The sequence below is a fragment of the Myodes glareolus genome, chromosome 11 (genome assembly GCF_982192425.1).
Source record: "Myodes glareolus chromosome 11, mMyoGla1.1, whole genome shotgun sequence".
In the NCBI taxonomy this organism is placed as follows: Eukaryota; Metazoa; Chordata; class Mammalia; order Rodentia; family Cricetidae; genus Myodes; species Myodes glareolus.
The window spans coordinates 15,371,022-15,398,008 of record NC_142036.1 but is presented as its reverse complement, the minus strand read 5'-3'; the positions used below and the strand labels follow the sequence as shown (position 1 = coordinate 15,398,008).

The following is a 26,987-nucleotide window of genomic DNA, read 5'->3' as shown; positions in this document are numbered from 1 at the left end:
ATTATGGACTAGGGATGACGCTCAGCGGTGGGGGAGCTTACCCAGCATGCACAGGCCTGGCTTCAATCCTAGCAACACACACTCTAAGCTATGTGATCCCTTTATACGCCATACTGAGAGTAGTCAGAATCATGGTGGTAGACAGTGGTATGACAGTTGCTGGGGAACTCGACAGAGTTCTGAGAGCGCTGCGTAGGACCCGGCCACTGCTCCAGCCGGGGGGAGCCTGCTACAGACACTGACCTGCACCGCACAGGACACCCTACTCAGAAATCCTGAAGTACCACCAGTCTCTAGCAGGCTCCTGGGGATCAGGATCTCACCTGCAGGGGTGAATTTATATCAAAAGAGGTATTGGTGACTACACATCCTTCTTCCTCCCTGCCTCCCTGCCTCCTGCTTGGAATCCAGCCTGGCTGCAGGCTTGTATTGTGACCCTGCCATTATCCCCCAAAAGATAGAAGAGACTCCCCTCCACTGTGGGCCCTGACTTCCTCTCCTCAGAGCCTCTGTATGCTGCTTTGTCTTTGTGTCCATAGCATTATGTAAACCTGTGGTCTCCAGAAACAGTCTCTGTCTTCCTGACCTCTATTGTCTGAGATCTTCAAATTTCAACTTTATTTTTCAGCGCTCAGCATGGGACCCAGGGCTTTGGACGTGCTGGCAAGGGCTGTGCCCTTTCACATCCTTAACCTTCATAGGCAGTCTTTTTTATTTACTAATTTATTTAATTTTATGTGCATTGGTATGAGGGTATCAGATTCCCTGGAACCGAGCTACAGACAGGTGTGAGCTGCCATGTGGGTCCTGGGAATGTTTGAACCCGGGTCCTCTGGAAAGGCAGCCAGTGCCCTTACCTGCTGCGCCATCTCTCCAGCCCCAATAGTCAGTCTTACAAGATGAGAAGGGTCATGGAGATGGACAATGGTGATGGGTATAAATTGTTAATGTTCATAATGATTTAGATGGTAAATTGCACATTTGGCATAGTTTATTGTGGTGAATATAGGGGGAAAGATAGGCAGGCAGCAGACTGGAGGGAAATAATCACAAAACATGTTTCTGACCAAGGTCTAGCATCCAGTCCATAGGAAAGAGTCTTAGAACGAGACAGTTGAAGCCAGGTGTTTTGGTGACGCTTGTAATTCTAGTACTCAGGAGCTTGAGGCAGGAGGATCATGACCTTGGGTTATGTAATAAACCCAAAAATAAAAGCAAAAAGACTCCCCCCCCCAAGAAAACAAGGCAAAGATTTGAATCTGTGCTTCGTAAGATGGATATGTGTGCTGGGGATGTGGCTCAGGTCCTTGAGTGCCTGCCTAGCAAGCAGGAAGCCCTGAGTTCCAAGAAGTTCAAGGTCACCCTTGGCTATGTAGTGACTTGGAGGTCAAGTCTTGGCTACATGAGACCCTGTGTTTCATAAATAAACCTAAAGGTAGATAGATATATAAATGTGCAGTAAGCATGTGGTATTTTCAGCATGATTATCATGAAGAAAATGCAACTTTAAGCTGCAAAGAGGAGCCTGGGTCGGCTCAGGGTCTCTGCCTACATACACGAGGCCCTGGGTTCAAACTCTAGCAGCACAAACGGGACACTCTGAGACACCACGTTGACTGGGATGATGCACAAAAGTCCGGCAGAGGCCCCCGGATGTCTGAGAGGCTTTAATCACGTGAGACCAAGGGCAAGCCAAGCTCTAGCCACTGACAGGCAGATGCTGAGTCCATGGAGTGGTGATGTGGGTGACGTCACTCTGGAAGGTGTGACAGTGCCACTACCTCACTATCCCGCTGATACAGGAGCAAGCCAAGATCTAACCACTGACAGGCAGATGCTGAGTCCATGGAGTGATGATGTGGGTGACGTCACTCTGGAAGGTGTGACAGTGCCACTACCTCACTATCCCGTTGATACAGGAGCAAGCCAAGCTGTAACCACTGACAGGCAGATGCTGAGTCCATGGAGTGGTGATGTGGGTGATGTCACTCTGGAAGGTGTGACAGTGCCACTACCTCACTATCCCGTTGATACAGGAGCAAGCCAAGCTGTAACCACCGGCAGATGGTCAGTCCATGGAGTGGGGAAAGGCAGAAGGAACAGGTCACATGGCCTGTGGGTACGTATCAGGGAAATGTCACGTCTGGTAGGGCTTCCAGTCACACAGCTGGAACAGAACTCTTCAGGTCACTAGCTATGTGGCAAGACCTGCAGGCTATACAACATAACAATGATGAGTCTGATGACACACAGTTATAATCCCAACAGCTAGGGAGGCTGAGGCAGGAGGATTGCCGTGAGTTTGAGACCAGCTTGGGCTACAGAATGAAATGCTGTCTCTACACACACACACACACACACACACACACACACACACACACACACACACACACAAAACAAAAACAGAAAAGCCAGGTGTGTAGGTACATGCTTTTAATTCCAGTTTGTGGGAGGTAGAGGTGGTTGGATCTCTGTGTGTTTTGATCCTGTCTAGGGTGTAGGAATGGGTTTAATTTCTCAGCCAACTAAAGACTTAAACAGCAGGAAAGAAGTATTGCTGGAAATTTTGGGAAGTCCCAATGGAGTTTATATAACTGGGAATTTTGGGGCCCCTCTTGTTGTTTTATCTCTCTGTCTGTTTGTTTGTTTTTTTTGGTTTTTCGAGACAGGGTTTCTCTGTGTAGCTTTGAAGCCTGTCCTGGAACTTGCTCTGTAGACCAGGCTGGCCACGAACTCATAGAGATCCACCTGCCTCTGCCTCCTGAGAGCTGGAATTAAAGGTTTGCACCACCACTGCTTGGCCCTTGTGTGGGTTTTTAGCCTCATTAATAAAATAATTTTCTAGATATGTAGGTATATGCATTTTAATCCCAGAACTCAGACAGAGACAGGAAGATCTCCATGAGTTTGAGGTCTGTCTGCTCTACCTCTCAAATAACAAAAGTCAGAGAGATCTACACAGTAAGACTTTATCTCAAAACAAAATGAATAACAACAACAACAAATAACTAAAAATAAATCAAGAATGGACACAAGGTGTTACAGAATAATCTTTTTGTAAACTCTGAAGATGTGTTGCTCTCATTGGTTTAATAAAGAGCTAAATGACCTATAGCTAGGCAGGAGGAGATACAGGCAAGAGAACCAAACAGAGACAACTCTGGGAAGAAGGGTAGAGTCACCAGCCAGATGGAGAGGGAGCAAGACATGCAGGAGGACAGTTAAATACCACAAGTCATGTGGCAATGTGTAGATTGATAAAAATAAGTTAAGTTGTAAGAGCTAGTTAGTAATAAGCCTACGTTATTGTCTGAACTTTTATAATTAATAAGAAGTTCTGTGTGGTTATTTGGGAGCTGGCTCGCAGGACAGAGAAAGTCTGACTACGAGGGTGTGGTAATGGTGAAAGTCCCAGCACCAGGGAGGCAGAGGCAGGTAGATCTCTGTGAGTTCGAGGCCAGCCTGGTGTACAGAGCAATTTCCAGGACAGGCTCCAAAGGTACACAGAGAAACTCTGTCTCAAAAATAAATAAATAAATAAATAAATAAATAAATAAATAAATAAATAGAATGGACACAAAAGGAAGCTTGAAGACAAAGAATGGACTGAAGCAGAAGCTAAACTATAGGGCAGCTGATTAGAGTTTGGAAGGAAAATCCCAACCAGGCGTGGAGCACACGCCTTTAGACCAGCACTGGCTGGGCAGAGGCAAGAGGTTCTCTGAGTTTGAGGCCATCCTGGTCTACAAAGTGAGTTCCAGGTTAGCCAGGGGCTATATAATGTGACCTTACCTTAAAAGGAGGAAAAAGAAAGGAGGATCTGGTTGTGCATACCAGCATGGTAATCCTGGTTGTTGGGAGGTTTGGGGCATGGAGGCAAGAGGATTAGGAATTCAAGACCAGTCCCGCAAGTCTGAGGCCAGCCTGAGCTCAGAGTATGTGATGAAGTTCCAAGTGCACGTGCAGTTAGACCTGTCTGTGTGGCAGCTGTGTCCTTTCTGCCTGCCACCAAGCCATCCTGTCACCCCTTTCCTTGTAGTAGGCTGTGGACTCCCTCCTCCCTGTTTTTCAAGACAGCTTTCTCTGTGCATCTCTGACTGTCCTGGAACTTCATTTGTCAACCAGGCTGGCCTCGAACTCAAAGAGTGCACCACCACACACAATTGGCAGTAGCTTTCTTAAGACTTGGGGCTCCTCCTCCAGCTGCACTCAGGCCTCCAGGGCATGCATGTAGGGCCCATGTTTCCAGAGTCACGTGAGAACAGCCACCAAGACCTCCTGAGTCACAATTGTGTTGACAGTAATGTGGTGGCCTGCAGAGCTTGGGGGAGTCTTAGGTACCATTCTCTCAGAGTGCAGGCATTCAGTGAAGAAGCTGGATTGTCCACACAAACCCCCGGGCCACAGCCCCCATAGGCATGTGAGGGGCAGCGATGGCCAGGCTGCCACTTATGGGACCCCCTGCTTCCCTGCGCTGGTTCTCAGCGCAGCATTGCCTTTCTGAGGTCAGCAGCCCTGCAGGTTTGTGCTGGGCAGTTCTGACTCTGCAAAGGAAAAACTGCCTGGAAGTTGCATTTTTAGAATTAAAGCCTTAGACCAGAAAGGGTGTGATCTGCAGGAGCTGGATCAGCCCCAGGGCCGGATACCAGGACGGGTTTGCCCCGTTGACTCTTCCCTGAGCCCTGCACACAACAAGGCTGCCCAGGTCAGGAGGGGACTGCATGTTCTGAGGGCAGTGCAGTCCTGTCGCCCACTCATCTGTCCTCCAGCTGCCTCCCGGCGGGGCACAACCTTAAACGGACTGCATTATGAAGCCTTCCAGTGGGTGTCCTCTTTGCTAACATCCCCAGCTTCATCCTGTCGTTCTTCATCCTCCTCTCTTCTTCCTCTCCTTCCTTCTCTTCCCTACGTCCTCTTTTCCTCTCTTCTAGGGCATTTGTGGACAACCTCAGCCTCCCGTCTCTTAAGACAGATACCCATCCATAGTTACATTAAAAAGATGATTTGGGGGGCTGGAGAGATGGTTCAGAGGTTAAGAACATTGCCTACTCTTCCAAAGGTCCTGAGTTCAATTCCCAGAAACCACATGGTGGCTCACAACCATCTGCAATGGGGTCTGGTGCCCTCTTCTGGCCTGCAGGCATACACACAGACAGAATATTGTATACATAATAAATAAATAAATATTTTTTAAAAAAGATGATTTTGATTGTTTGTTTGTATTTGTTTTTTGAGGCAGTGTTTCTCTGTAGCTTTGGAGCCTGTCCTGGAACTCTGTAGACCAGGCTGGCCTAGAACTCACAGAGATCTGCCTGTCTCTGCCTCCCTGGTGCTGGGATTAAAGGTGTGTGCCACCACAGCCCTGCTACTTCACTATTCTTTAACCAGAGATTGCAGCTTCACCTCAGCACCTGTTACAGGCTACCTACAGTTTTGCAATCCCAATGAGATTTTGTCTCAAAAACAAACAATAACAAAAACCAGTATATATATTTGGTCTATGCCTATTGTCCCAGCTCTTAGGAGGTGGAGGCAGGAGGAACAGAAGTTCAAGGTCACCCCAACTACAGAGGGACTTTGAGGCCAACCTAGGCTACCTGAGACCTTATTTCAAAAAGAAACCAAAGGACACTGTGCTAGCTAATTTTGTCAGCTCGACACAAGGCCCCTTGACACAAGGGATCCTCAGTTGAGAAAACACCTCCATGAGACTGGGCTGTAGGCAAGCCTGTATGGCATTTTCTCAGGTAGTCACCAATGAGAAGGAGCCCAGCCTATTGTGGGTGGGGCCACCCCTGGGCTAGTGGTCCTGGATTCTATAAGAAAGCAGGCTGAGCAAACCACGGGGAGCAAGTTAGTAAGCAGCACCCTTCTATGGCCTCTGCATCAGCTCCTGCCTCTAGGTTCCTGTCCTGTTTGAGTTCCTGTCCTGATTTCCTCCAGTGAGGAACAACAATGTGGAGGTTTGAGCCAAATAAACCTTTTCCTTCCCAATTTGCTTTTGATCATGTGTTTCGTCACAACAATAGTAATCCTAATTAGGACAAAAATCAAATCTGCAAGTTGAAACCCAGCTTTGGTTCACATTTCCAGGCAGTTTATTGATCTGTCAGGGCAGAAGGGCCAGAGGCTAAAGTAGATGGAAGCTATGAGGGCAGAGGACCACACATTTCCATCTGGGAAGGGCAAATGGTGGAGAAGCAGACAGGCAGCGCTTACTGGATAGAAAAGTACCCAAGACCAGCACTCACTCTTACTGAACCAGCCTGCTGCAGCTGGAGCAACCCTAGTGGGGAGCAGGGCTGGCCAGGTCCCTTGTTGCCTCATGATGGCATAGCCCCCCAACCCTTCAGCTGGTCCCAGAGGTGCTCAGAGGCTCATGGAGCTCACAATCAGGTGTTAAGGCTTTGCCCTGGTAACTTCATATTTGTTCCCAGGGCCCTGTTCCTTAGGCTCACTGGCATGGGTAGATAATATGTCTGCTGGCTCAGTGCCACCTGCTGAGGCCTTCTCACTACCAAGGCTAACCTCACATGGGACATAACTCCTTGGTTCTGCCAGCCTCCAAGTCAGAAGCACTGAGGGTCAGAGGGCCAACAGAGACAACACAAGGCCGGAGATATAGCTCAGTTTGCAGAGTGCTTGCCTAGCGTGCACAAAACCCAGTGTTTAATCCACAGGACTGTATGAATTGGATGTGGTGGTGCATGCCTATAATCCCGGCATTTGGGAGGTGGAGGCAAGAGGTTCACACATTCAAGGTCATCCTCAGTTCATAATGAGTTTGAGGTCTACTTGGGATACATGAGACTGTCTCAAAACATTTTTTTTTTAAAAAAAAAGACAAATGGGATGAGACATTGCATTGTATACATCGTATACATGAGACACAGCTTATTCATGCAAGGGTGGGTGCTATGGTCTCAGAGGTGGGTGTGGCTAATTTAGAGACTGCTTTTCCCCCAGGCCGCCAGACAGCTGTCCTGCCGAATATTTGGGCAGCAGAACATAGCATCTCTGCCTTTTGCTTTGGCCAGCCCCACCCGTTGGGGAGCAACCTCAGCTATTAAAGGCTCTAAGAACTGGCAGGAATTCTGAGAGTCATGACAGAAGTCAAAGACTCCAAGGGTTTGGGTGTCGCTTCCACCAGAAGGGGTGAGGCCAAGGGTCAGCTTGACCTCTTCCTCCACTGCCCAGCTGCATACCCTTTGCTCTGAGGCAGACGCTCAGGTCAAGGGACAAACGGCAGTGTGAACGCTGCATAGTAGGGGAAGGGAAGGTGGCAGCCTGGCGGAGGCTTTGGCCGTGCTGGCATGGTCGTGACTCTTGCTTGAGTCTTGGAGTACTGGGGACAAACAACATATATTGTGGTCTATTCTTGTGAGAATAACATGACCATGGCCACAATGGAGCAGAGATTGTAAGGGAACCTACAGAATACCTTGGCTCTGCAGGCATGGTAACAAAAGAAGCAAGAAGATACAGCGCTGGCTAGCATGGGAAGGAAGTGTTACCACTCCCAGGAGAGGTACCAGACCCTCACCCAAGATTCCAGTGACCACTCCTTCCTGCCCCCAGCTGTCCATAGTCTTGAGAGGTCCTGGGTGTATTGGGGTGATAGGTTAACAGGATGGGGCTCCAGCGGTGCAGCTTTTGTGAGCTGTCACACAGGCTGGGTGGCCTTCGGTGGTACAGCTACCCTGGAGTCACCCTTACTGCTGGCTCAGCTGCACTAGGATGGAGTTCTTTGTTCATTTATGTATGTGTGTGGGTGTGTGCCCATGTGTGTAGGCATCACAGAGGCCAGAAGAGGGCCACACATGCTCTGGAGCTGAAGTTACAGCAATTGTGAGCATTTCCCCCACGTGGGTGCTGGGAACAGAACTCCAGTCCTGAAAGCTCAGCATTCTTAACTGTTTAGCCATCTCTCCAGCCCCGGAACAGATGTCTGTCTTCCCAGAAAGTCATGCAACATTCTAAGAAAGTGGATGCTGAACTGAGTGTGGCATGCAAACTCGGGGACAGATGAGGGCAGCTAAGGACAGGGTAAACAGAGGTCAGCATAACCAGGCCCTGTGGGCCTTGAAGACCGTAGACCAAACTAAGGAGTCTTACCCTGGTGCTGAGAGGGATGTGTGGCTGTGGCAGTGTTGATTAGCTTGGTCTTTTCTTTCCTTTTTTAAAAAAAAATTTTCTTATTTTTGGTTTTTCAAGACAGGATTTCTCTGAGCAACATCTGTGGTTGTCCTGGAATTTGCTTTGTAGATCAGGCTGGCCTCAAACTCAGATTCACCTGCCTCTGTCTCCCTAGTGCTGGGATTAAAGGCGTGTGCCACCACCTCCCAGCCTACCTCTTTTCTTTCCCTCAACACAACAGGGGTGCTCCTGTCCCAGGGTTTTACTGGAGCGTTCTATGCTTCATTGTGGGTCCATACCTATATTTTCGGTATCAGCACACCTTTCTGACCTTGGAGTTTGGCCGTTCACCTGTCTGTTGTTTTACCGTTTCAGCAAGTCTTTCTGCAGCCTTGCTGGAATGGAAGCAGACATCATCTGCCACTTTATACACCTGGGTCGTCCCATGTGAGAGCTTAGTGGACATCAGTTGAATGGGTAAAGGAAAGATCCTAAAGCATAAATAAAGTGATGGCAAGGGACAGATGAAAAAAGAGGAGGTAGTCTTCGCCCTTTCTTGAAGAAGGGTGCAAGGTGTACAGGGCTCTGAGGGGCCGCGACTGACCGCGGGATGGAGTGGGCTTCTGCTTAGCCTCCTTTCTTTCCGAGTGCACCTGGCCAGGAGCAGGCGTACTGGCTGAAGAGCTGGTGACACACAGCCAAACAGCAGTTTGTGTGCTGGGGCTTTACTTGATTGAGACCCCACAGCCTCTCTTCAGGCTAATCTGAGCTGCTATGCTCTCCGGAGCTTTCTCCTTATTAGCCAGTCTTTGTTCTTTAAGTCAAAGTAACTGGATCTGCTGTTAAGACCCAAAGCACCTTCCTTCCTGATGTGGACAGGTGTCACTGCCCAGCAATACCATCATCAGAGGAGGGCCGTGGTTGCCTAGGTGGGGAGACTGGCACTCGCAACCCCTACCCCTTAGTAATGCCACCGGGCCTCTCTGGGGACAACTGCTGGGACCTGGAGGGTTCCCAAGCTGGGACAGGCAAGCTCGGCCTTGCCACTGACTCAGCGTGCCCTCCAGCCGGCTGCTGAGTCAGGCCTGCAGCTGGGGTGCCAGGCGGCTGTGCGAGGCCCAGAAGCAACCGGAGCTGGCAAGCCTGCCCTTCGGGCCAGGCTGGAGGTCGAGGGCTGTGGTTAGGAGCGAGCCGCGGAGGGTGTGCCCTGGCCGCCTGGCATCCTTCCCCCTCCTCTGTCCCTTGAGGTATGACGGATAAGGCCTCCGAGCCAGAGGCGATTGCACGCGGACCAGAGGATTCTGGAGAGCCCAGCATCGTGGACCTCCGCCTCAGTTTCCCCTGAGCCCCGCCCCGCGGCGCGAAGGTGGATGACGTCACGGCGCGCGGCATTGTGGGGCGGGCGCGGCGCCGGCGACGCCATTTTCGGCGGTGGAGCGGTGGCGCGAGGCTGCGGAGCGCGGGTCGGGGTGAGGATGCTGCGGGGCGGCCGCGGAGGCGCTACTTGCTGCTGAGGCGGCTGGGCTCTGCGCGGCTTAGGCCTGTGACAGCGCGACCAGCGCGGCGCTCCCGATCGGACGGTGAGTGCGCGGCCCCGTCCCCGCCCCGCCCCGGGCTCCGAGCGGCTGGTGCGCAGCGCTCCAGACGCAGCCGCGACCCCTTCCCGCCCGCATCCTCCAGGCTGAGGCTCCCCGGCCCTTCCAGTCCACCGCCGCATCTGCACCCGGCCCTTCCAGGTTGTGATCCTGGCCCTCCGCCCCGACCCAGACCCCGTCCCGGCCCTTTCACCCGTGTCTGCACGCTCGGGTCCCCTCCCCGCGCTGCCTGCGCCTCCCAGAGCCCCGGTCTCCGTCACCTCTGCCTGTGCGCCTGCACTCTGCTGTCCTTGTCCTCTCCGAGCCGGTGCCCGTCCAGCCTGGGGTTTCTCCTCCGGTGCTTGCTCTTTTCCAGACTCGGGTCTCTTGTCACCTCCCTGAGCTCCTGCTGGATGCGGTCCTCCTATCCCCTGTCTACCTGTGCCCCTGGTTTGGGTTCCTGCCCTGTCTGCGCCACTTCTTTCTGGGGTCTTTGTCATCTTTCTGCTTGCACCTCTGCAGACTGAAGCTCTTGTCCCCTCCCCGCCAGTCCTGGTTCGGGACCTGTCCCTTCTCGGTCTTCGCCTGTCTGGGTTGAAGTACTCGTTCCTTCTCCACCCCTGACCCTCCAGGTTCGGGGCTCAGTCCTCTCTGCCTGCACTTTAGGCTCGGGTCCCTGCCCCTTCCCTTTTGCTCTTCTCCGCTCCTCTCCTGTGTCCCTGAGGCTTCTGTCCCAACTGTGTTCAGGGCCCCGCCCTGACTTAGGCCCCGGGGTGGGGACGGCCTTTCAATGGCAGCTGCGGGCTTAGGGTCCCAAAGCTGAGGTCCCTGGGAGGCGGCAGCGCTGGTGGTGTGTGTGTTGGGGGTCAGCCGGCTGGCTTTGTCTTAGACTTCCCCGCCCTTCCAGCCCCCACCTCTCCTCGGCACCGCCCTGGGCGGCGTGCTGTCATGCTGTGGTCCGTGGCCTGGGGCCAGCCAGTCTATTTCTTTCAGTGGCCGGGTGTGGAATCTTCCTGGCGACCTGAACGTGCCCAGCCTGAAGTGCTTTTCCTTGTTACATGTGGAGCCCCCTTCCCATTAAAAAAGAAAAAAATTAAAGCTTTCAAAAAGTAATATTAATGTGTGATGGAGTGGATGGCATTATAACGAAGTTTGCAGGTGTATTGTGTTGGAATTGTCACTGACTGCGACTGTTTTATTATTTAAATAGGTTGAGAATTTACATATTAAGTGATGATCTGGTGTGCTTGCAAAAATGATGTCTTTAGAGAGGCTCAGGAGGTGGCGGCAAAAACCTTTGATCCCAATGGTAGATCTCCAGAGTGGGTTTCAGGGCAGTCAGGGCTACACAGAAAAACGGGAGTGGGGGAGAGCGGTGAGAACAAAATAATTATATACTATTTAAATTGCTATGTAGAGGGGTAGATGGCATTTTTTGATTATTTTCGTTACTTAAATTCCAAGCCTTTTTATACAGCATGACTAAGCCTTGAATCAAAATTAGCCTGGAATGCATTGTAATAGGACGGTGAAAACCCCACTAGGAAACTGGACCAACTTGAGTCTTCTAAGGCTGCTATAGTTAGGGATCTTCTTTCATGGACTGCCCACAAACCCCAGTTGTAGGAGATTGGACTGTTCTGTGTCTTAAGTATTTGTAAGAATGCAGTGGTTCTGTTTAAAATCTCAGAGCCTGTGATATGTGGGAGGGTGAGCCTCCAGATCTCCAGAGGATGTGTCCTGATGCAGGCCGGCCTTGGCCTGGGGTGGGACCTGGTGGTGACGTCCTCCGTGACACCAGCTACATTCACCTGGCTTGGCAGTGCACTGTAGAAGCACACATCCAGCAGGGAGTGACAGTACATACCTATAGCCCAGCACTCGGGAGGCTGAGGCAGGAGGGTCCTCAGTACAGGATCTGTCCCGACTACACAGCAAGATCCGTCTCAAGACAACAAAAACGGGAAAAGTATAGACACGTATGGAAACTGGACAGGGATTTTTTTTTCCAAGTGCAAAGATGGAGGAAGTGAGGTACACGTATCTTAAATAATCCATAGTAAAGTCTATATTGAAGATGTCACTCGGTGGTAAGGTACTAGCCTAGCATTCAAAAGGTCCTGTTTCCTCAGCTCAAGAACAAACAAATCAAATAGTACCCACAATTTAAATGTTTATACTTTAAAAAATTAATACATTGGGACTAGAGAGATGGCTCAGTTAAGAGCAATTACTGCTCTTTCAGAAGGACCTGGGCTTGATCCCAAACACCCAGATCAGGCAGTCTCTAACTCCAGTTCCTGGCAATCTGAGACTCTTCTCACCTCCATAGTGCGCGCGCACACACACAAAATCACGCAGGTGTACACATAAATAATAAATTTTCTTTTTTTTCGAGACAGGGTTTCCCTGTGTAGCTTTGGAGCCTGTCCTGGAACTAGCTCTGTAGACCAGGCTTGCCTCAAACTCACAGAGATCCACCTGCCTCTGCCTCCCAAGTGCTGGGATTAAAGGTGTGCGCCACCACCGCCCAGCAAGTAATGTCTTAAAAACAATAAACACTTTAAAGCCTGTATTTTTAGGTTGGGAAAAAATAAAAATCTCTGAAGAGCTATAAACAGTCTTTAGACATGATCTGTTTAAAACACTGAGCAATAAAAGTCAGAAGTGACTTAGTTCTTAGTTGAGTGAATATCAGAAATCAAGAGTATGCAGCAGAAATGACTGCCATACTGAGTCAAGGCTCAGGGTTTGGAGTAACAGTGTTAGAAACTAGGCATGGTGGCACAGGCACTCTGGAGGATGAGACAGGAGATTTTGAGGCCAACTTCAGCTACATAGCAAGATCTGCCGCAAACAAAAAGAATGAAGCTATCTGATGAAGATGGTGGAAGCATGGACTTGGGGGACTGTTGACTGCTGAAAACCCACTGCACAGCATTGCGCTCTTAGGGATCCTGGCAAGGACAATTCCCCAGAGAGGTTAGACCCAGCGTGAGTGGTCAGGAGGCTCTTCCTGGGCACTCAAAGGCAAGTGCAGATTGGCCCTGTGTGACCCTGATGGGAGGAAATAAGACCTGAGTGGGTTGTGGTTGAAGACTGTCCTGGTGAGGTGAAGGGAAGGCAGGGCCAGGAAATAAATGCCCATGCAGTGGTAGGAGGTGCCAAGGAGGCTGCTCCTGCTTTGGGGTTGGAAGGAGGGTGAGATGAGCCAGGTGGCTTGTAGTAGAGGAGGTCAGCGCAGTGGTGTGGGTGGCGCTCTGGACAGGGTGAGCTCCTCAGGAGGATCCACCTCTTGTGAGTCTGAGTGCGGACAGTGGCTGGAGCTGCACAAGGGCAGCTGTCAGTGGGACCTAGGGTGCCGTAGTCAGCCTTGGGTAGGGAGGAACAGGAGGGCAAGGACACCAGCCTGGTGTTGGAGTGGGCCTGGGTAGACCATGGCCAGTGGGCCACGTCAGTCAGCTACTGAAGTGCTCAGTAGTGCCCTGGCCTGCCCCAGCCCTGCTGATGTGACTCCTCTAAAGCACAGCTAGGTGCTTGCTGAGCTCTGAGTTAAAAACCGTGGTTCTGCCCCTTCCTGCCTGACTTCTTGTTTACCATTTTTTTTTTTTTTATAAAAGGGCTAATTTGTTTTATGTGTTTGTATGTATGTGTGAGCACTGTATGCTTGCCTGATGCCTGAGGCAGCCAGAACAGGGCACCGAATCCTTTGGAACTGGAGTTAAAAATGAGTGTGAGCAGCAAATGTGCTTAACTGCTGAGTTGTCTCTCCACTCCCTGACTTTTTATTTTCTTACTTTGTTTATTGTCTATTTGCTCATACATTGCTCTTATCCACCAGGGTGGGATTTCATCCCTGTCTGCCTCATCCGTGCTCAGTGTACGATCAGCCCTCACTAAGTGTTTGCTGAAAGAATGCATTAGCTTCTCTGCTTTTTGGTGACTCACTGGATGGTGACACCCACCATGCTAGGGAGCATGGGAAGAGGACAAGATGATGTTTACTTTTGGATATGATAAACTCCAGGTGCTGGTGGGAGGCCCAGGGGACTCGCTGGAGATAGGTCTGAAGTGAAGACCAAGGATCGGCCTAGATAGACGGTGGCCTGAGAGTCAATCCGCACTACACTGAGGACCATTTGGTTCTAAAATACTCCATTACCTCAGGGTCCTTTCGTTTGTTTAAGACAGTGTAAATCAGTATGTGGTCCTGGGTGGCCTACCTCTCACTTATGCGGCCCAGGCTGCTCTGGAACTCACAAAGGTTTTCCTGCCTCTGCCTCCTGAGTGCTGGAATTGAAGGCGTGTCTCACCAAGCTGGCCTCTCTTCCTCAGTTTAAGCCATGGGTTGTCCACTGCCTGATGTGGGCACCTAACTCACATCTGCTGCCTTGGGAAGCACAACAAGGCTCTGCAGTGTACTGTCGCTGTTACTACACTGTTCCTGGTAGAACGGGTGCTGCAGGCACTCCACCCTCCTGACAGAGAAGTGCAGAATCGTGGAGAGAGCAGGTTAGGGGCAGTTCCACCACGGCTTGAACCACATTGTGCTCCAGATCGCAGTCTCCTGTGAATCGGGTCACCTTTAGCCTACAGTTAGTTGCCTTTTCTGGCTATTGCCATTCTTCTCCCGAGGCCGGGTTGCTCTATGTAGGCCAGGCTGGCCTCAGGCTCACAGAGTGCTGGGACTAAAGGCCCTCCTGACCTCATCCAGCCACCTGCAGTTGTAATGATGTCCCTGCCGTGTGTCTCTGGAGCGTTTTCCTTCTGCTTTCTGTGGCTCTGCCTCCCTTAGCTGGTAGAGTGGTTCATTTCACTCACTATTATGTTTCCAAGGCTCATTCAGAAGTTTTTGTTTTTCTTGTTTTTTGAGACAGGGTTTCTCTGTGTTTCTCTAACTGTCCTGGAACTGCCTGCCTCTGCCTCCCAAGTGCTGGGATTAAAGTCATATACCACCATGCCAGGCAAAATTTTTTTTGAATTAAAATATGATTACATCATTTTCTTCCTTCCCTTTCCTCGCTTGATCCCTTCCTGTATGCACCCCTCCCCATGTCTCTCAAATTCATTGTTTCTATTTATTTAATTTGTATGTGTGTGTTCTTAAATATATAAATAAAACCTTAGTCCATAATAATTGTATGTATATGGTTTCACTGTAGATCACTTGTTATTGGATAACTAATTGAGCTCTTTTTGTGTATTTACTTATTTATTTGTTGTTGTTTTGAGATAAGGTCTCACTACAGAGCTCTGGCTATCCTGGAACTTACTCTGCAGACCAGGCTGGCCTTGAACAGAGAATCACCCACCTCTGCTTCCCAGTGCTGGGATTAAAGACTTGAGCCACCATACTTGGCTTTTTTTTCTTTCCATTTATTTATTTATTTGTTTTTTTTTTTGTTTTATTTTGTTTATACAGGGTCTCTCTCTCTCAAACATTTTTAAAAAATTTATTTTTTGTTTCTTTCACATCATGCCTCCCAGTCCCACCCATCTCCTGTCCCCTCATATCTATCCTATGCCCCTGCATTCTTTCTCCCCAAATAAAGCAAAATAAAAAGGAAAAAAAAAAAAGGAAGTAAAGGAAGATCTTGTCATGGAAGCTGCAGTGTGGCACCACCCCAGCATCCACCCTGTCTGTGATCTGCTGCAGCTATTTGAGGTGGGGTGGCGTGGGATGGAGGATGCACCATGGTCCTGCAGACCCAGGGCTACAGAATCTCCTTGACCATGACCTAGGGCAACAATGGAATGTCCAAGAAGAGCCCCAGTGAGGACCCAGTGTTGATGTGTAGCAGAGGCTGTGGACCTGGGACCAAACCAGTGATTCTTTTTGATGAACGCATATACACAGGGTGTCTTTAGAGCCGCCAGAGACAGGCTGGCCTTGAACTCAGAGAGCTACCTGCCTCTGCCTCCTGGTTGTGGGACTAAAGGTGTGCACTGTCATGTCTATACAAAATCTCCAGAAGGCAGGAAGACGATCTTTTTGTACCAGACTGTGGTGTTAGCATGTAAACACAATTATATTGGCTTCTAAGTCTTTTTTTTTTTATTTATATGCATCCTACTTTATAAATTTTTGGTCAGCATAGATTCTTGGAGAGAGTGAGAGAGAGAGAGAGAGAGAGAGTAAGAGAGAGAATATGTGGGTGTTTGGTGACAGTTCTCCTGTAACCCAGGCAGATTTTTAATTGCTGTGTAGTCAAGGTTGACCTTGAAGTTCTGGTCTTCCTGTCTTTACCTCCTGGGTACTGGGGCTACAGGCCTATCACCTTGCCAGTTTTATAGAGTAGTTTGCACCCAGGCACCCAGGCAGGCACTCTTATCTACTGAGCTCCTTCAGTCAGTGATTCAAATTTAGGATAGGAGATTAAAGGATTAGGTTAGATTAGATTAGAGAAAGAGGTTAGGTAGAGGAAATGGTCTGTGAGGGCTGGGAAGGGACCTGTAAGGGCTCTCTGGTGGTGCTCTGGTAGTACTAAGGGATGGATGGATTGATTTTTAACAGTGCTGAGGGTGGACTCGGGACCTTAAGTGTGCCTTACCAGTGAGCTGAGTTCCTAGCGCTGTGGTGACTCTTAAGGAAGAATAAGCAGCTGGTCGTGGTGGTGCCAGCACGCGGGAGGGGCTGCTGAAGGGGCAGTCGGAAGGACCATGCAGTTGAGGCCAGCCTAGACTGGCTACCCCTTGAAAAAGGAAAAGCTGGGCAGTGGTTGCACACGCTTTTGCTCCTACAGCTCAGTAGTACTGTACATGTGTGGTACATAGATACACACAGATGCACATACGCAGGCAAAATAGTAATACACATAAAATAAAAATAAGTACATCTTTAAAAATTATAAGCCAGGCAGTGGTGGTGCACACTTTAATCCCAGCACTGAGGAGGCAAAAGCAAATAGATCTGTGAGTTCGAGACCAGCCTGGTCTACAGAGTGAGTTCCAGGACAGCCAGGGCTACATAGAGAAACCCTGTCTCCAAAACAAAGCCTTCTGTGCTCCCTACTTACCCCTGTCTTCTTGCGTCGCTGAACTCATCACAGTATTTCCTGACAATGTTTTCAAGTTGTATTTTCAATTTCCACTTTGACATTTTTTGTCATTGTTTTGAGATCCAGTTTTGCTATGTAGCCCTAGTTGGCCTTGAAATTGTCTTGTTGCGTTTTTTATAGACAATATTTCTCTGTCGGGATGGATCACATTTTGTTTGCCTATTTATTGATGGACCGTTGAGTTGTTTCCACATCTACCCTCATGAGTTGTGCTTTTCTTTTCTTTTCTTTTTTTTTTTTTTTTTTGAGACAAGGTTTCACTGTGTAACAGTCATAACTGTCCTGGAACTCTCTCTGTAGACCAGGCTGTCCTCGAACTCACAGAGGTCCACCTGCCTCTGCCTCCAGAGTGCTGGGATTAAAGGCGTGTGCCACCACTACCTGGCCTGTGCATTTATTTATTTTTTAATCTGCCCAGCATTTTACCTTTTGGAGCATTTGTGTGCAGCTTTTTGTGTGAACGTATGTGTTCAGCTGTGGCAGGTGTATCAGCTGGGCTTGCCAAGCCTTTGTTTCATTTTATAATTTTAACACTTACCTCATCCATACCACACTAATCTAGTTCAAACTACATGCTTGCTTCTTTGAACACACAGATGGGCTACTCCTTGCAGACTACCCTTCAGCTTGTGTCTGGTGCTGTGTGAGGTGACCGTCTGTGTGTACTAGGTGTAGAACAATGTGGCTGTTCTCTTGGGTGGGTGCTCCTATTTTCTGGAGGGTCCACCAGAAGCATCCAGAGCTTTTGGGAACATCTCCCACGAAGTGTGCTTCTACCGGAGCCTCCTGGTTGCCATCCCACTTTCCCCAGCATGCACCTCCACCTTCATTGTATTTGCTGGGCTTCACCCAACATCCAGGAACTGCAGGCCGCTCTCCCAGCTGCCTTTTGCTCTGTATACTCACTCAGACCTGGTAATTTATCTACCTCATTATCCTATTCTTTTTAATTGAGATGTAAATTACATGACACAAAACTCTCTACTTTTAAGAACAAATCCAGTATCTGAATTAAGCTCCTAAAACACAAAGGTATGGTGACTTACACTTTTGATCCAATACTTGTGAAGCTGAGGCAGGGGGACTACCATGACTACATAATGAGTTTCAGTCAGCTAGGCTACAGAAAGAGATGCTCTCTCAAAAGGAGTGGGTAGACTTGAAGTATAGCTCTGTTGGTAGAATGCTTGCCTAACCTGCATGAAACCCTGGAGCTAATCCCAGTCCCCCATAAATCGGGTGTGGGGATACACACCTGTTACCCTAGCTCTCCAGAGGTAGGAGGATCAGAAATTCAAGGCCAGAACTGTGCTTGCCTGACAATCTGACTTTGAGTCCCACAGCCCTTGGTAGAAGGAAGGAGAGCCAACTCTAGCAGTGTGTCCTCTCCCTCTCTCCCTCTCCCCTTCCACCTCTTCCTCTCCCCTCTCCACCTCTTCCTCTCCCCCCTCCACCTCTTCTCCCTCTCCCTCTCTCCCTCTGCCCCTTTGTGTGTGTGTGTGTGTGTGTGTGTGTGTGTGTGTGTGTAGATTAAAAACTTTTTCTTTCTTTCTTTTGTTTTTTTTTTTTTGTTTTTCGAGACAGGCTCTCTCTGTAGCTTTGGAGCCTGTCCTGGAACTAGCTCTTGTAAACCAGGCTGGCCTTGAATTTACAAAGATCCACCTGCCTCTGCCTCCTGAGTGCTGGGATTAAAGGCGCGCACCACCACCGCCCAGCTAAAAACTTTTTCTTTTTCTTTTTTTTTAAAAACTTTTTCAAAAGAAGTTCAAAGTCATCCTTAGATCCTTAGCTGTGTAATGAGTTGGAGACCAGCATGGGACATACAGTTTTTGGAGCATTTTCATACTTGTATTTTATGAAAGTGAGAAACCTGCAGGTCATTTCATGTGGTTCCCACTTAGAATGAAGAGCTGAGACAAGCTGATGTGTGCCTAGGTCACAAGAGAATAGGTGAGATCTCAGCATGCTGCCCCGAACACACACCCATTACACTAGCACACATGCTGCCCCGAACACACACCCATTACACTAGCACACATGCTGCCCCGAACACACACCCATTACACTAGCACACATGCTGCTTACTGTTTTCCAACAGCTGAGGACCATCATCTCACTGGCTAGTCTAGACCAACAGGCTTTTCTTAAACCCTTAGATACAGAATGAACCCTTCTGCAACAATAAAAATAGACTGCTGTAACATTGGACCAAGAATAGAACCTCTGAACACACTGAATTCTTTATCAGACAAAAAGTAGTGTGCAGAGCTCAGTGGACACCAGAGTTGTTCTGAGCCTGTAGCGTGTGTCAGGCTGGGGAAGAGGATGACGCCATGAGGCTTTAGCAGTATGCAGCAGTTCCTAGTAAATGTGTGGTCTTGCAGTACTTTCCTCATGCATGCAACACACTTCATGGCACTGTTCTGGCTGCTTCCTTGTGCTGAACCACCTGCAAGAGCATGCAGGGTATGAATTGGAAGATGTGGACGTTGTGGTTTGTAGTCTCAGCAATGGAATGTCTGAGTGCCTCAGCCTTCTAGTGAGTTTGTCTTCCATAAATCAGCTGCCTTTACCTTTAAGTGGGAGCCTATTGCTTCTGAGCCCTTCAGTGGAATATGGTATAAAATCATGTTTCCTAAACTGGTTATGGTGGCTCACACCTTTAATACCAGCACTGAGAGCCAGAGGCAGGTGGGTCTGTATGTGAGTTTGAGGCCAGCCTGGTCTGTATCGCTATAGAGCTCTACTAGCCAGGGCGGGCTACATGGTGAAACCCAGTCTCAGAAGGACAGGGGCAGTGAGATGGCTCAGTGGGTGAAGGTGTCTGCTGCCAACCCTGACAACCAGAGTTTGAATCCTGGGATCTACATGGTGGCAGATGAGAACTGACTCCTCTGGCTTCTATATTAATGCTGTGGCATGTATGTCCACACATATGCACACATACAAAACCTAAGTAAAATGTGCTAAAACAAAAATCATCTGTCCTCAGAAATAAATGCAGTTTCTCTATTTTAACTTTTGATTCAAGATTTATCTATCTATCTATGAGACAGGATTTCTCTGTATAGCTTTGGAGCCTGTCCTAGAATTCACTCTGTAGACCAGGTTGACCTCAAACTCACAGAGGTCCGCCTGCCTCTGTCTCCCGAGTGCTGGGATTAAAGGTGTGTGCCACCACTGCTTGGCCAAGAATTTTTTTAAAGAAGCAAAATTTGAAGAGAAAGGCTTTTCTGTGGATTTAGGGGTTGAGGGAGACATGTTTAAGAGAGGACGTGTGGGGCTGGAGAGCTGGTTCATTGATTAGAACACCGTGGCTTTCCCAGAGTACCTGGTTCGATTCCTAGTCCCTCAGTGTGACTAACACCCCTCGTAATTCAGTTCTGGGGGATTAGCCATCCTCTTCTGGTCTCCAAGGGCATTGCATGTACATGGTGCAGACATAATAGAGACAAAATACTCATATATAAAATATATAAAAATAACAAAAAAGGACAATAGTACACACCCAAGAGTAGCTGTGACTTCTTGAGAGAGGATTATGTCACTGCGATCTTAGAAGCTCATTTAATGGAAGACAAGCTCTTGAGTTAAGGATATGCAGGCAGGGATCCCAGGAATAGGTTGGGATTATCCCAGAAAAAGGCAAGCTTAGCTTTTCTTTTCTTTTCTTTTCTTTTCTTTTCTTTTCTCTTCCTTTCCTTTCCTTTCCTTTCCTTTCCTTTCCTTTCCTTTCCTTTCCTTTCCTTTCCCTTCCCTTCCCTTCCCTTCCCTTCCCTTCCCTTCCCTTCCCTTCCCTTCCCTTCCCTTCCCTTTCCTCTTTCTTTCTTTCTTTCCTTTCTTTGTTTGTTTGTTTGTTTTCGAGATGGTTTCTCTGTAGCTTTGGAGACTGTCCTGGAACTAGTTCCTGTAGACCAGGCTGGCCTTGAACTCAGAGATCCGCCTGCCTCTGCCTCTTGAGTGCTGGGACTAAAGGTATGAGTTACTACTGCCTGGTGTAGCCTTTATTTTTATGTGTAGGGTTTTCTGCCTATGTGTATATGTGTGCACCACATGTGTGCAATGCTTGTAGAGGCTAGAAGGTGTCAGATTCTCCAAGCCTGGAGTTAAAGATAGTTGTGAATCGCCATGTTAGTGCTTGGACTTGAACCAGGTCCTCTGGGAGAATAGTCAGTGCTTTTAACTGTTGAGCCATCTCTCCATCTCTCTATCTTTCCACTTCTTTCTCTGTCATTCTGGTTTTTATTTTGTTGTTTGAATGACTGCTGGTGTCCTGCTGTGGTGTAGTTCTGCCATTATACCAGCCCCTGGCCGCTACTTATTTATTTATTTATTTATTTGCTCTCCCCCATGCTTGTCTAGTCTACCTTGTTTCCCCTCTGTGTGTGTGTGTGTACATGAGCATGTGCACATGCCTGTATGTTTATGTGGGAACAGGTGCACGCGTGTCACGTTGTGAATGGTGAGCGTGGAGGTAAGAGGGCAAATTTTGGGAGTTGGTTCTTTCCACCCTGTGTTCTGGGGTCAGACTTGAGGTCGTCAGGCTTGTGTGGCATCAGCCTCCATCCCTTAATCTGGACTGGACAGAGGGAGAGATCTATTTTCAAGTGTTTGTGGCTGCTGGCAGACACTGGCCTTGACTATTGAGGACAAGAACTTCTTGGCTGGTGGAGCTAGGGCTAAGAGGCACTGGTATCACAGATGGCTTTGTAGTTGGGTTCTACTAAAAACCTTGTAGGTCTGTATTTTAACTTTAAAAGATTAGTTTTTATGTTTTATGTGTATGAGCATTTGCATGTAAACACATGCCTGCAGTGCCCATAGAGGCCAGCAGAGGGTGTTGGATTCTATGGAGCTGGAGTTAGAGATGGCCCTGAGCCATCTTGTAGAACTGAACCCAGGTCCTCTGCATGAGCAAGTGCTTTTAACTACTGAGGGAGACATACAGACATAGACAGACGGGAGTGGGGAGATAGGAGAGGGGGAAAGCAGGGAGAGAAGCATTGCAAAGTGCTCAGATGCACTTGGTGACCATAGCTTTCCTGAGACATGAGGTAGGTGTGGAGGCAGGAGACAGGCTATGACTCTGGGGAGACAGGTGCTAAGTAAACACCTCCCTCTTGAGACTTAGCAGTCAGCAGGCTCTTATGGGCTGTTAGGGGCATGGTCTCAAACATGCATATTTATTATTGGGAAGTAATATGTAAATACTTTGCTATCGGGTATGGAACGAGGGGAGGAGGCCTCAATTTTTATATCCTTCACCCTTATAGTCCTGGCCCCTGCCCTCCTCTTTATACCTATAGGTTGATCTTCATTAAACATGCTATGTACCAGGACTAGGACCCAGGTGAAGAGGACATACACTCACTTTCAGGGAGTGTCAATCATATTCTGGCCTGCATACTCTCTTCCTAGCTTGTCACATAGTACAAATTTACAATAGTGGCCTTGGAACCACATGCCAAATAAATGCACAGTAAATAGTAAACTATTAGTATTTATTAGTATTAGTATTAGTAAACTATTAGTAAATAGTAAACACTAACATGGCTTTGGTAAAGACTTTTTGTGTGTGTGTGTGTGTTTGGTTTTTCAAAACAGGTTTTCTCTGTGTGTAGCCTTGGCATCCTGGAACTTGCTCTGTAGAACAGACTGGCCTTGAATTTAGAGATCCACCAACCTCTGCCTCTTGACTACGAGATTAAAGGTGTGCACCACTACTACTTGGTTTACGTTTTTTAAAGATCTACTTACTTTTATGTGTATTGGCATTTTGCCTGTGTGTGTATCTGTGTGTCTGTGCATCACATTTGTTCAGTGCCTGCATTGGTCAGAGCGGGGCATCGAATCCCCTGGAATTGGAGAAACAGATAGTTGTAAGCTGCCATATGAGTCCTAGGAACCGAACTCAGGTCCTCTTTAAGAGCAAGTGCTCTCGCTGGGCAGTGGTGGCGCATGCCTTTAATCCCAGCACTTGGGAGGCAGAAATAGGTGGATCTCTGTGAGTTTGAGGCCAGCCTGGTCTACAAGAGCTAGTACCAGGACAGACTCCAAAGCTGCAGAGAAACCCTGTCTCAGAAAACCAACCAACCAGCCAACCAACCAACCAACCAGCCAACCAGTCAACAAAATAAACAAACAAAAGAGCAAGTGCTCTTAATTGCTGAAACATCCCTCCAGCTCTGTGAAATATGATTTATGATTGTCTCTGTGACTGTTTAAGGATGTCATATCAACAGAGATTATAATGAACTGTCTGATTTTCTTTCTCCATACTAGAATGTATGACAACATGTCCACAATGGTGTACATAAAGGAAGAGAAGTTGGAGAAGCTTACGCAGGATGAAATCATTTCTAAAACAAAGCAAGTGATTCAGGGGCTGGAAGCCCTGAAGAATGAGCACAACTCCATCTTGCAGAGTTTGCTGGAGACACTGAAGTGCTTGAAGAAGGATGATGAGAGCAACCTGGTGGAGGAGAAATCCAGCATGATCCGCAAGTCTCTGGAGATGCTGGAGCTCGGCCTGAGTGAGGCGCAGGTATCAGTGGGCAACACTTAGCCGTGAAGGGGCTTGGAGAGTAGGTGTGGACCAGTACCCAGGCAGCACACAGCAACCCAGGGCCACATTGCTTTGAGTGTCTGATAGAGATGAGGACTGGAAGCATACATGTCCCACCTGAGGACTTGTGTCCCTCTAGGTAAACCTAGTTCAAATTCAGTGCATTGATGCTTGGCTTCTTCTTTAGTGTTCTGCTTGTATAGTTAGTGAATGAACAGGAGACAGACTTCTGGGTCACCAGTTTTGTCTTTTCTTTTTTTTTGAGACAGGATTTCACTGTAGCTATTGAGCTTGTCCTGTACCTAACTCTTGTAGACCAGGCTGACCTCAAACTCACAGAGATCCGCCTGCCTCTGCCTTCTGAGTGCTGGGATTAAAGGCATGCACCACCATGGCCTGGCTTCCAGTTTTGTCTTTTATTTATTTATTTTTTAAAGATTTATTTATTTATTATGTATTCAGTGTCTTGGCATGTGTGCTCACACACCAGAAAAGAGCACCTAATCCATTTATAGATGGTTGTGAGCCACCATGTGGTTGCTAGGAATTGAACTCAGGACCTCAGGAAGAGCAGTCAGTGCTCTTACGTCTGAGTCATCTCTTTAGCTCCCCAGTTTTGTCTTATATAAAGAAAGTCACCACCTAGTGAAGTGTTTACCTAAATTGTTCTATTATTAATAAAAACTTAGGAGTCAAGTGTTTGGATACAAAACTGACAGATCAAGAAAGCAGCAGAGGAATGACTAGCTGACCCTCTCTCTTTACCTTCCCAGAATGAAAAGACCACGAATCTCTTCAAACTCCTCCCTTTCTCTTCCTGTTCCTTTCTATCTGGGCCCTCTAAAAACTCTGTGGCTAATTCGGGTCAGCTAGTTGTGGACTTCTCTCCTTGATTCAAGGTTGACTTAATAGTCTCAGAGTGTCACAGTGCAACCAAATATCCCGCAACATTTTCCCCTTTTTGTCTAAATAAAAAGGAGAGGTTTTAACTCTAATATAGTAAAATTATATACAATAAGAACAATTACCAGGTATTGTCTAAATAAAAAGGAAAGGTTTTAACCCTAACATAGTAAAACTGTGTACAATAGAATAATTATCAGGTAAGAATAATTGCATTACAGTGTCTTTTGTATTTGGCAAATTCAGAGAAATTATTCTATTATCTATTCTATCTTTTTTTTTAACATACATTTTATTATGTATACCATGTTCTGCCTGCATGTGTGTCTGCAGTCCAGAAGAGGGCACCAGATCTTATTACAGGTGGTTGTGAGCCACCATGTGGTTACTGGGAACTGAACTCAGGACTTTTGGAAGAGCAGCCAGTGCTCTTAAACACTGAGGCATCGCTCCAGCCCTGTCTGTCCATCTTGATGAGTCCAAAGTTTTATACCTAAAACATTTTGTATCATAACTTGTATTACCATCTTAAAGATATCTTTTTAGACCTTAAAACATTTTCTTAGATAAACAACTTGAACCTTTATGTCTTTCAACCTTATAAACTTTATATCTCTTTTGTAAGTTTCTTTTCTGAATCTGGTAACAAAGGAAACTGTGTAATTATCTAGTCTTCAACCTATTCAGAGACCTGAGAAGGATAGACTATTACCCGAATAAACAGAAAGTTCAGAGCAAACAACTTTCAACCCTGTAGAAATGACAGAGATGGCTGGCTGGACAGTCGCTCGAGGTTCCTGTGCAAAGTCGGGGCATTAATCTTCAGCCTGCAGGCCTAGAATATCTGATAGACTTTTCTGTGAAGCAGGAATTTTGAAGGACTGTCCTAACATGTCTTAGCAGTCACCTTTTGAGTCCCGCTTATACAATTTGAACAGCATATTGTCAGTAGTCGAGGCAGGGGCGGTTTCCTTGCCCAGTGGCTAACGTTGTCACAAATGAAAGCAAATTCCATATGGAGGTTCTCTCAGTGCCAGCCTTCTGTGAAGTAGAGGGATGCTGCCAGGGGCAGACGTGTCTCACTGTCACAAAAAGCCTTATGTTGTTAAAACATCATATATACCATACTCTGTGGATTTCTGAAGTGTTTGAAGATCGTCTGTGTATCTCGTATATCTCTGTTTGGCCTTGAAAGCATACCTAACCAACTGTAAGTGTGCTTGTTATAGATGACTAACTGCTAACTTGCATTTCTTTATTATCCTAAATAATTTATAATAGTAGCTTTCAAGGACTAGAACTTTACATTTTGTTTGTTTGTTTGTTTATTTTGTTTTGTTTTTCAAGACAGGGTTTCTCTGTGGCTTTGGAGCCTGTCCTGGAACCAGCTCTTTTAGACCAGGCTAGCTTCAAACTCACAGAGATCCGCCTGCCTCAGCCTCCCGAGTGCTGGGATTAAAGGCGTGCGCCACCACTGCCCGGCAGAACTTTACATTTTTAAATGAGCTACATGAGTACAATACCTTAAATAAGAGTAGAACTATATATACAGTATGGTCTAACAAAAGTAACCTTTAATTTGTATCAGCATACAAAAATCCATACCAATGTAAAATATTTGAGATTAATAGTTATTTTTTAGTTTAAAGGTAGATTCAGTAATCTACCCTTATATCCTATCATTCCTATATCTCCTTTTTTTTAATCTTCTCAGAAAGAGATTCCTTAATCTAACCTCCTTTGTTTAGTTTCCGTCCTGACCATGACCATTAACAACTTGGAGCCAACCCCCCTTAATTGATGATAAGCATCCATAATCCACTGAATAGCCAGAAACCTCTTGGGAATGTAGTCATTGTGTTCTTAAAATTACTTCCTGTTGTCTGGGGGTAACAGCATCTTTAGGAGACCCTGGGAAAATTGAGATGATCGTCAGGTCCTGGGAGAGAGAGCTGTCGTCCAGTCTTGGTGTGATGGGAACATGTAGGGTTTATCTGAAGTCCTGACTGGACCATCTCAGCTAACGGCCTTGAAATTGTCCCGAGCAGTTTGTAGTCCAGAGCTGATCTCTGGGTGATGTTTGTCAGCTTAGTGGCATTGCCACAATCCAGGAGGAACGGTCACTGCAGGGCCCCATCATCTTGAAGTCCTCAAAGGTCACTGTCAGGAAACGTAAACATTTTAAATGTCACATGCAGCAGACCTCTGAGAGGCTAAAGGACCACAGTCTGTTAAATACATCCAGGGCACACAAACTTAGTTCCTAGTTCCTGTTTCAGATTCAAGCCGGAAATCATGTAGATGAATTCCAGATGGTTTCCAGGCTGAGAAGTGCCTGGCAGACCAGGTCTCCATTAGCTGATGCCCCTGGAATTTACCAGGCTCACGTATACAGGGCTCTCTGAGGCCTACAGCACTAGGACAGGCTTATCTGTTTCCTGTGTGCATGCACATTCCTGCCGTGGCACACACAGGAAGGTTAAAGAACGACCCGTGGGAGTCCACTACATAGGTCCCGGGAATTGGACTTCTGTCATCAGGCTTGGTGGAAGCTCCTTTACCTGCCTGGCAGTCTCAAGTTCTATTGTTGAAAGGTTAGGAACATGGATTCTTTTGCTTGGTAAATGATAAGTTTTGTTTGTTTGCTTGTTTATTTTTTTTAAAGGAAATAAGAAAAAGCCTGCCTTATGGTATTTCATATCTGCCTCTGGAGTGCTGGGATTAAAGGTGTGTGCCACCATCGCATGGCAG

The 26,987-nt window shown here is 47.5% G+C and overlaps 1 protein-coding gene and 1 long non-coding RNA gene across 17 annotated transcripts in view; one reads left to right on the top strand and one right to left on the bottom strand.

Moving 5' to 3' along the window:
* Positions 1 to 1,652: 1,652 nt before the first annotated feature.
* Positions 1,653 to 10,575, bottom strand: LOC148120435 (uncharacterized). Its single transcript, XR_015739178.1, has 2 exons — positions 9,992 to 10,575; positions 1,653 to 2,215 (listed from the first exon to the last, which is right to left on the bottom strand). It is a non-coding gene; the product is annotated as an uncharacterized LOC148120435 (long non-coding RNA).
* Positions 9,558 to 26,987, top strand: part of Klc1 (kinesin light chain 1) — a 50,122-nt gene continuing 32,692 nt past the window's right edge. For 15 of the 16 annotated variants that reach the window (XM_085697997.2, XM_085697991.2, XM_085697993.2 and 12 more), the window contains exons 1-2: positions 9,558 to 9,716; positions 23,051 to 23,312. In XM_085697997.2, coding sequence (XP_085554123.1) covers positions 23,052 to 23,312 — 261 coding nt within the window. In that variant the 5' untranslated portion in view covers positions 9,558 to 9,716; position 23,051. Of the gene's footprint in view, positions 9,717 to 9,753; positions 9,873 to 23,050; positions 23,313 to 26,987 lie in introns of those variants that run through there. The other variant, XM_085697988.2, reaches the window with a different exon arrangement.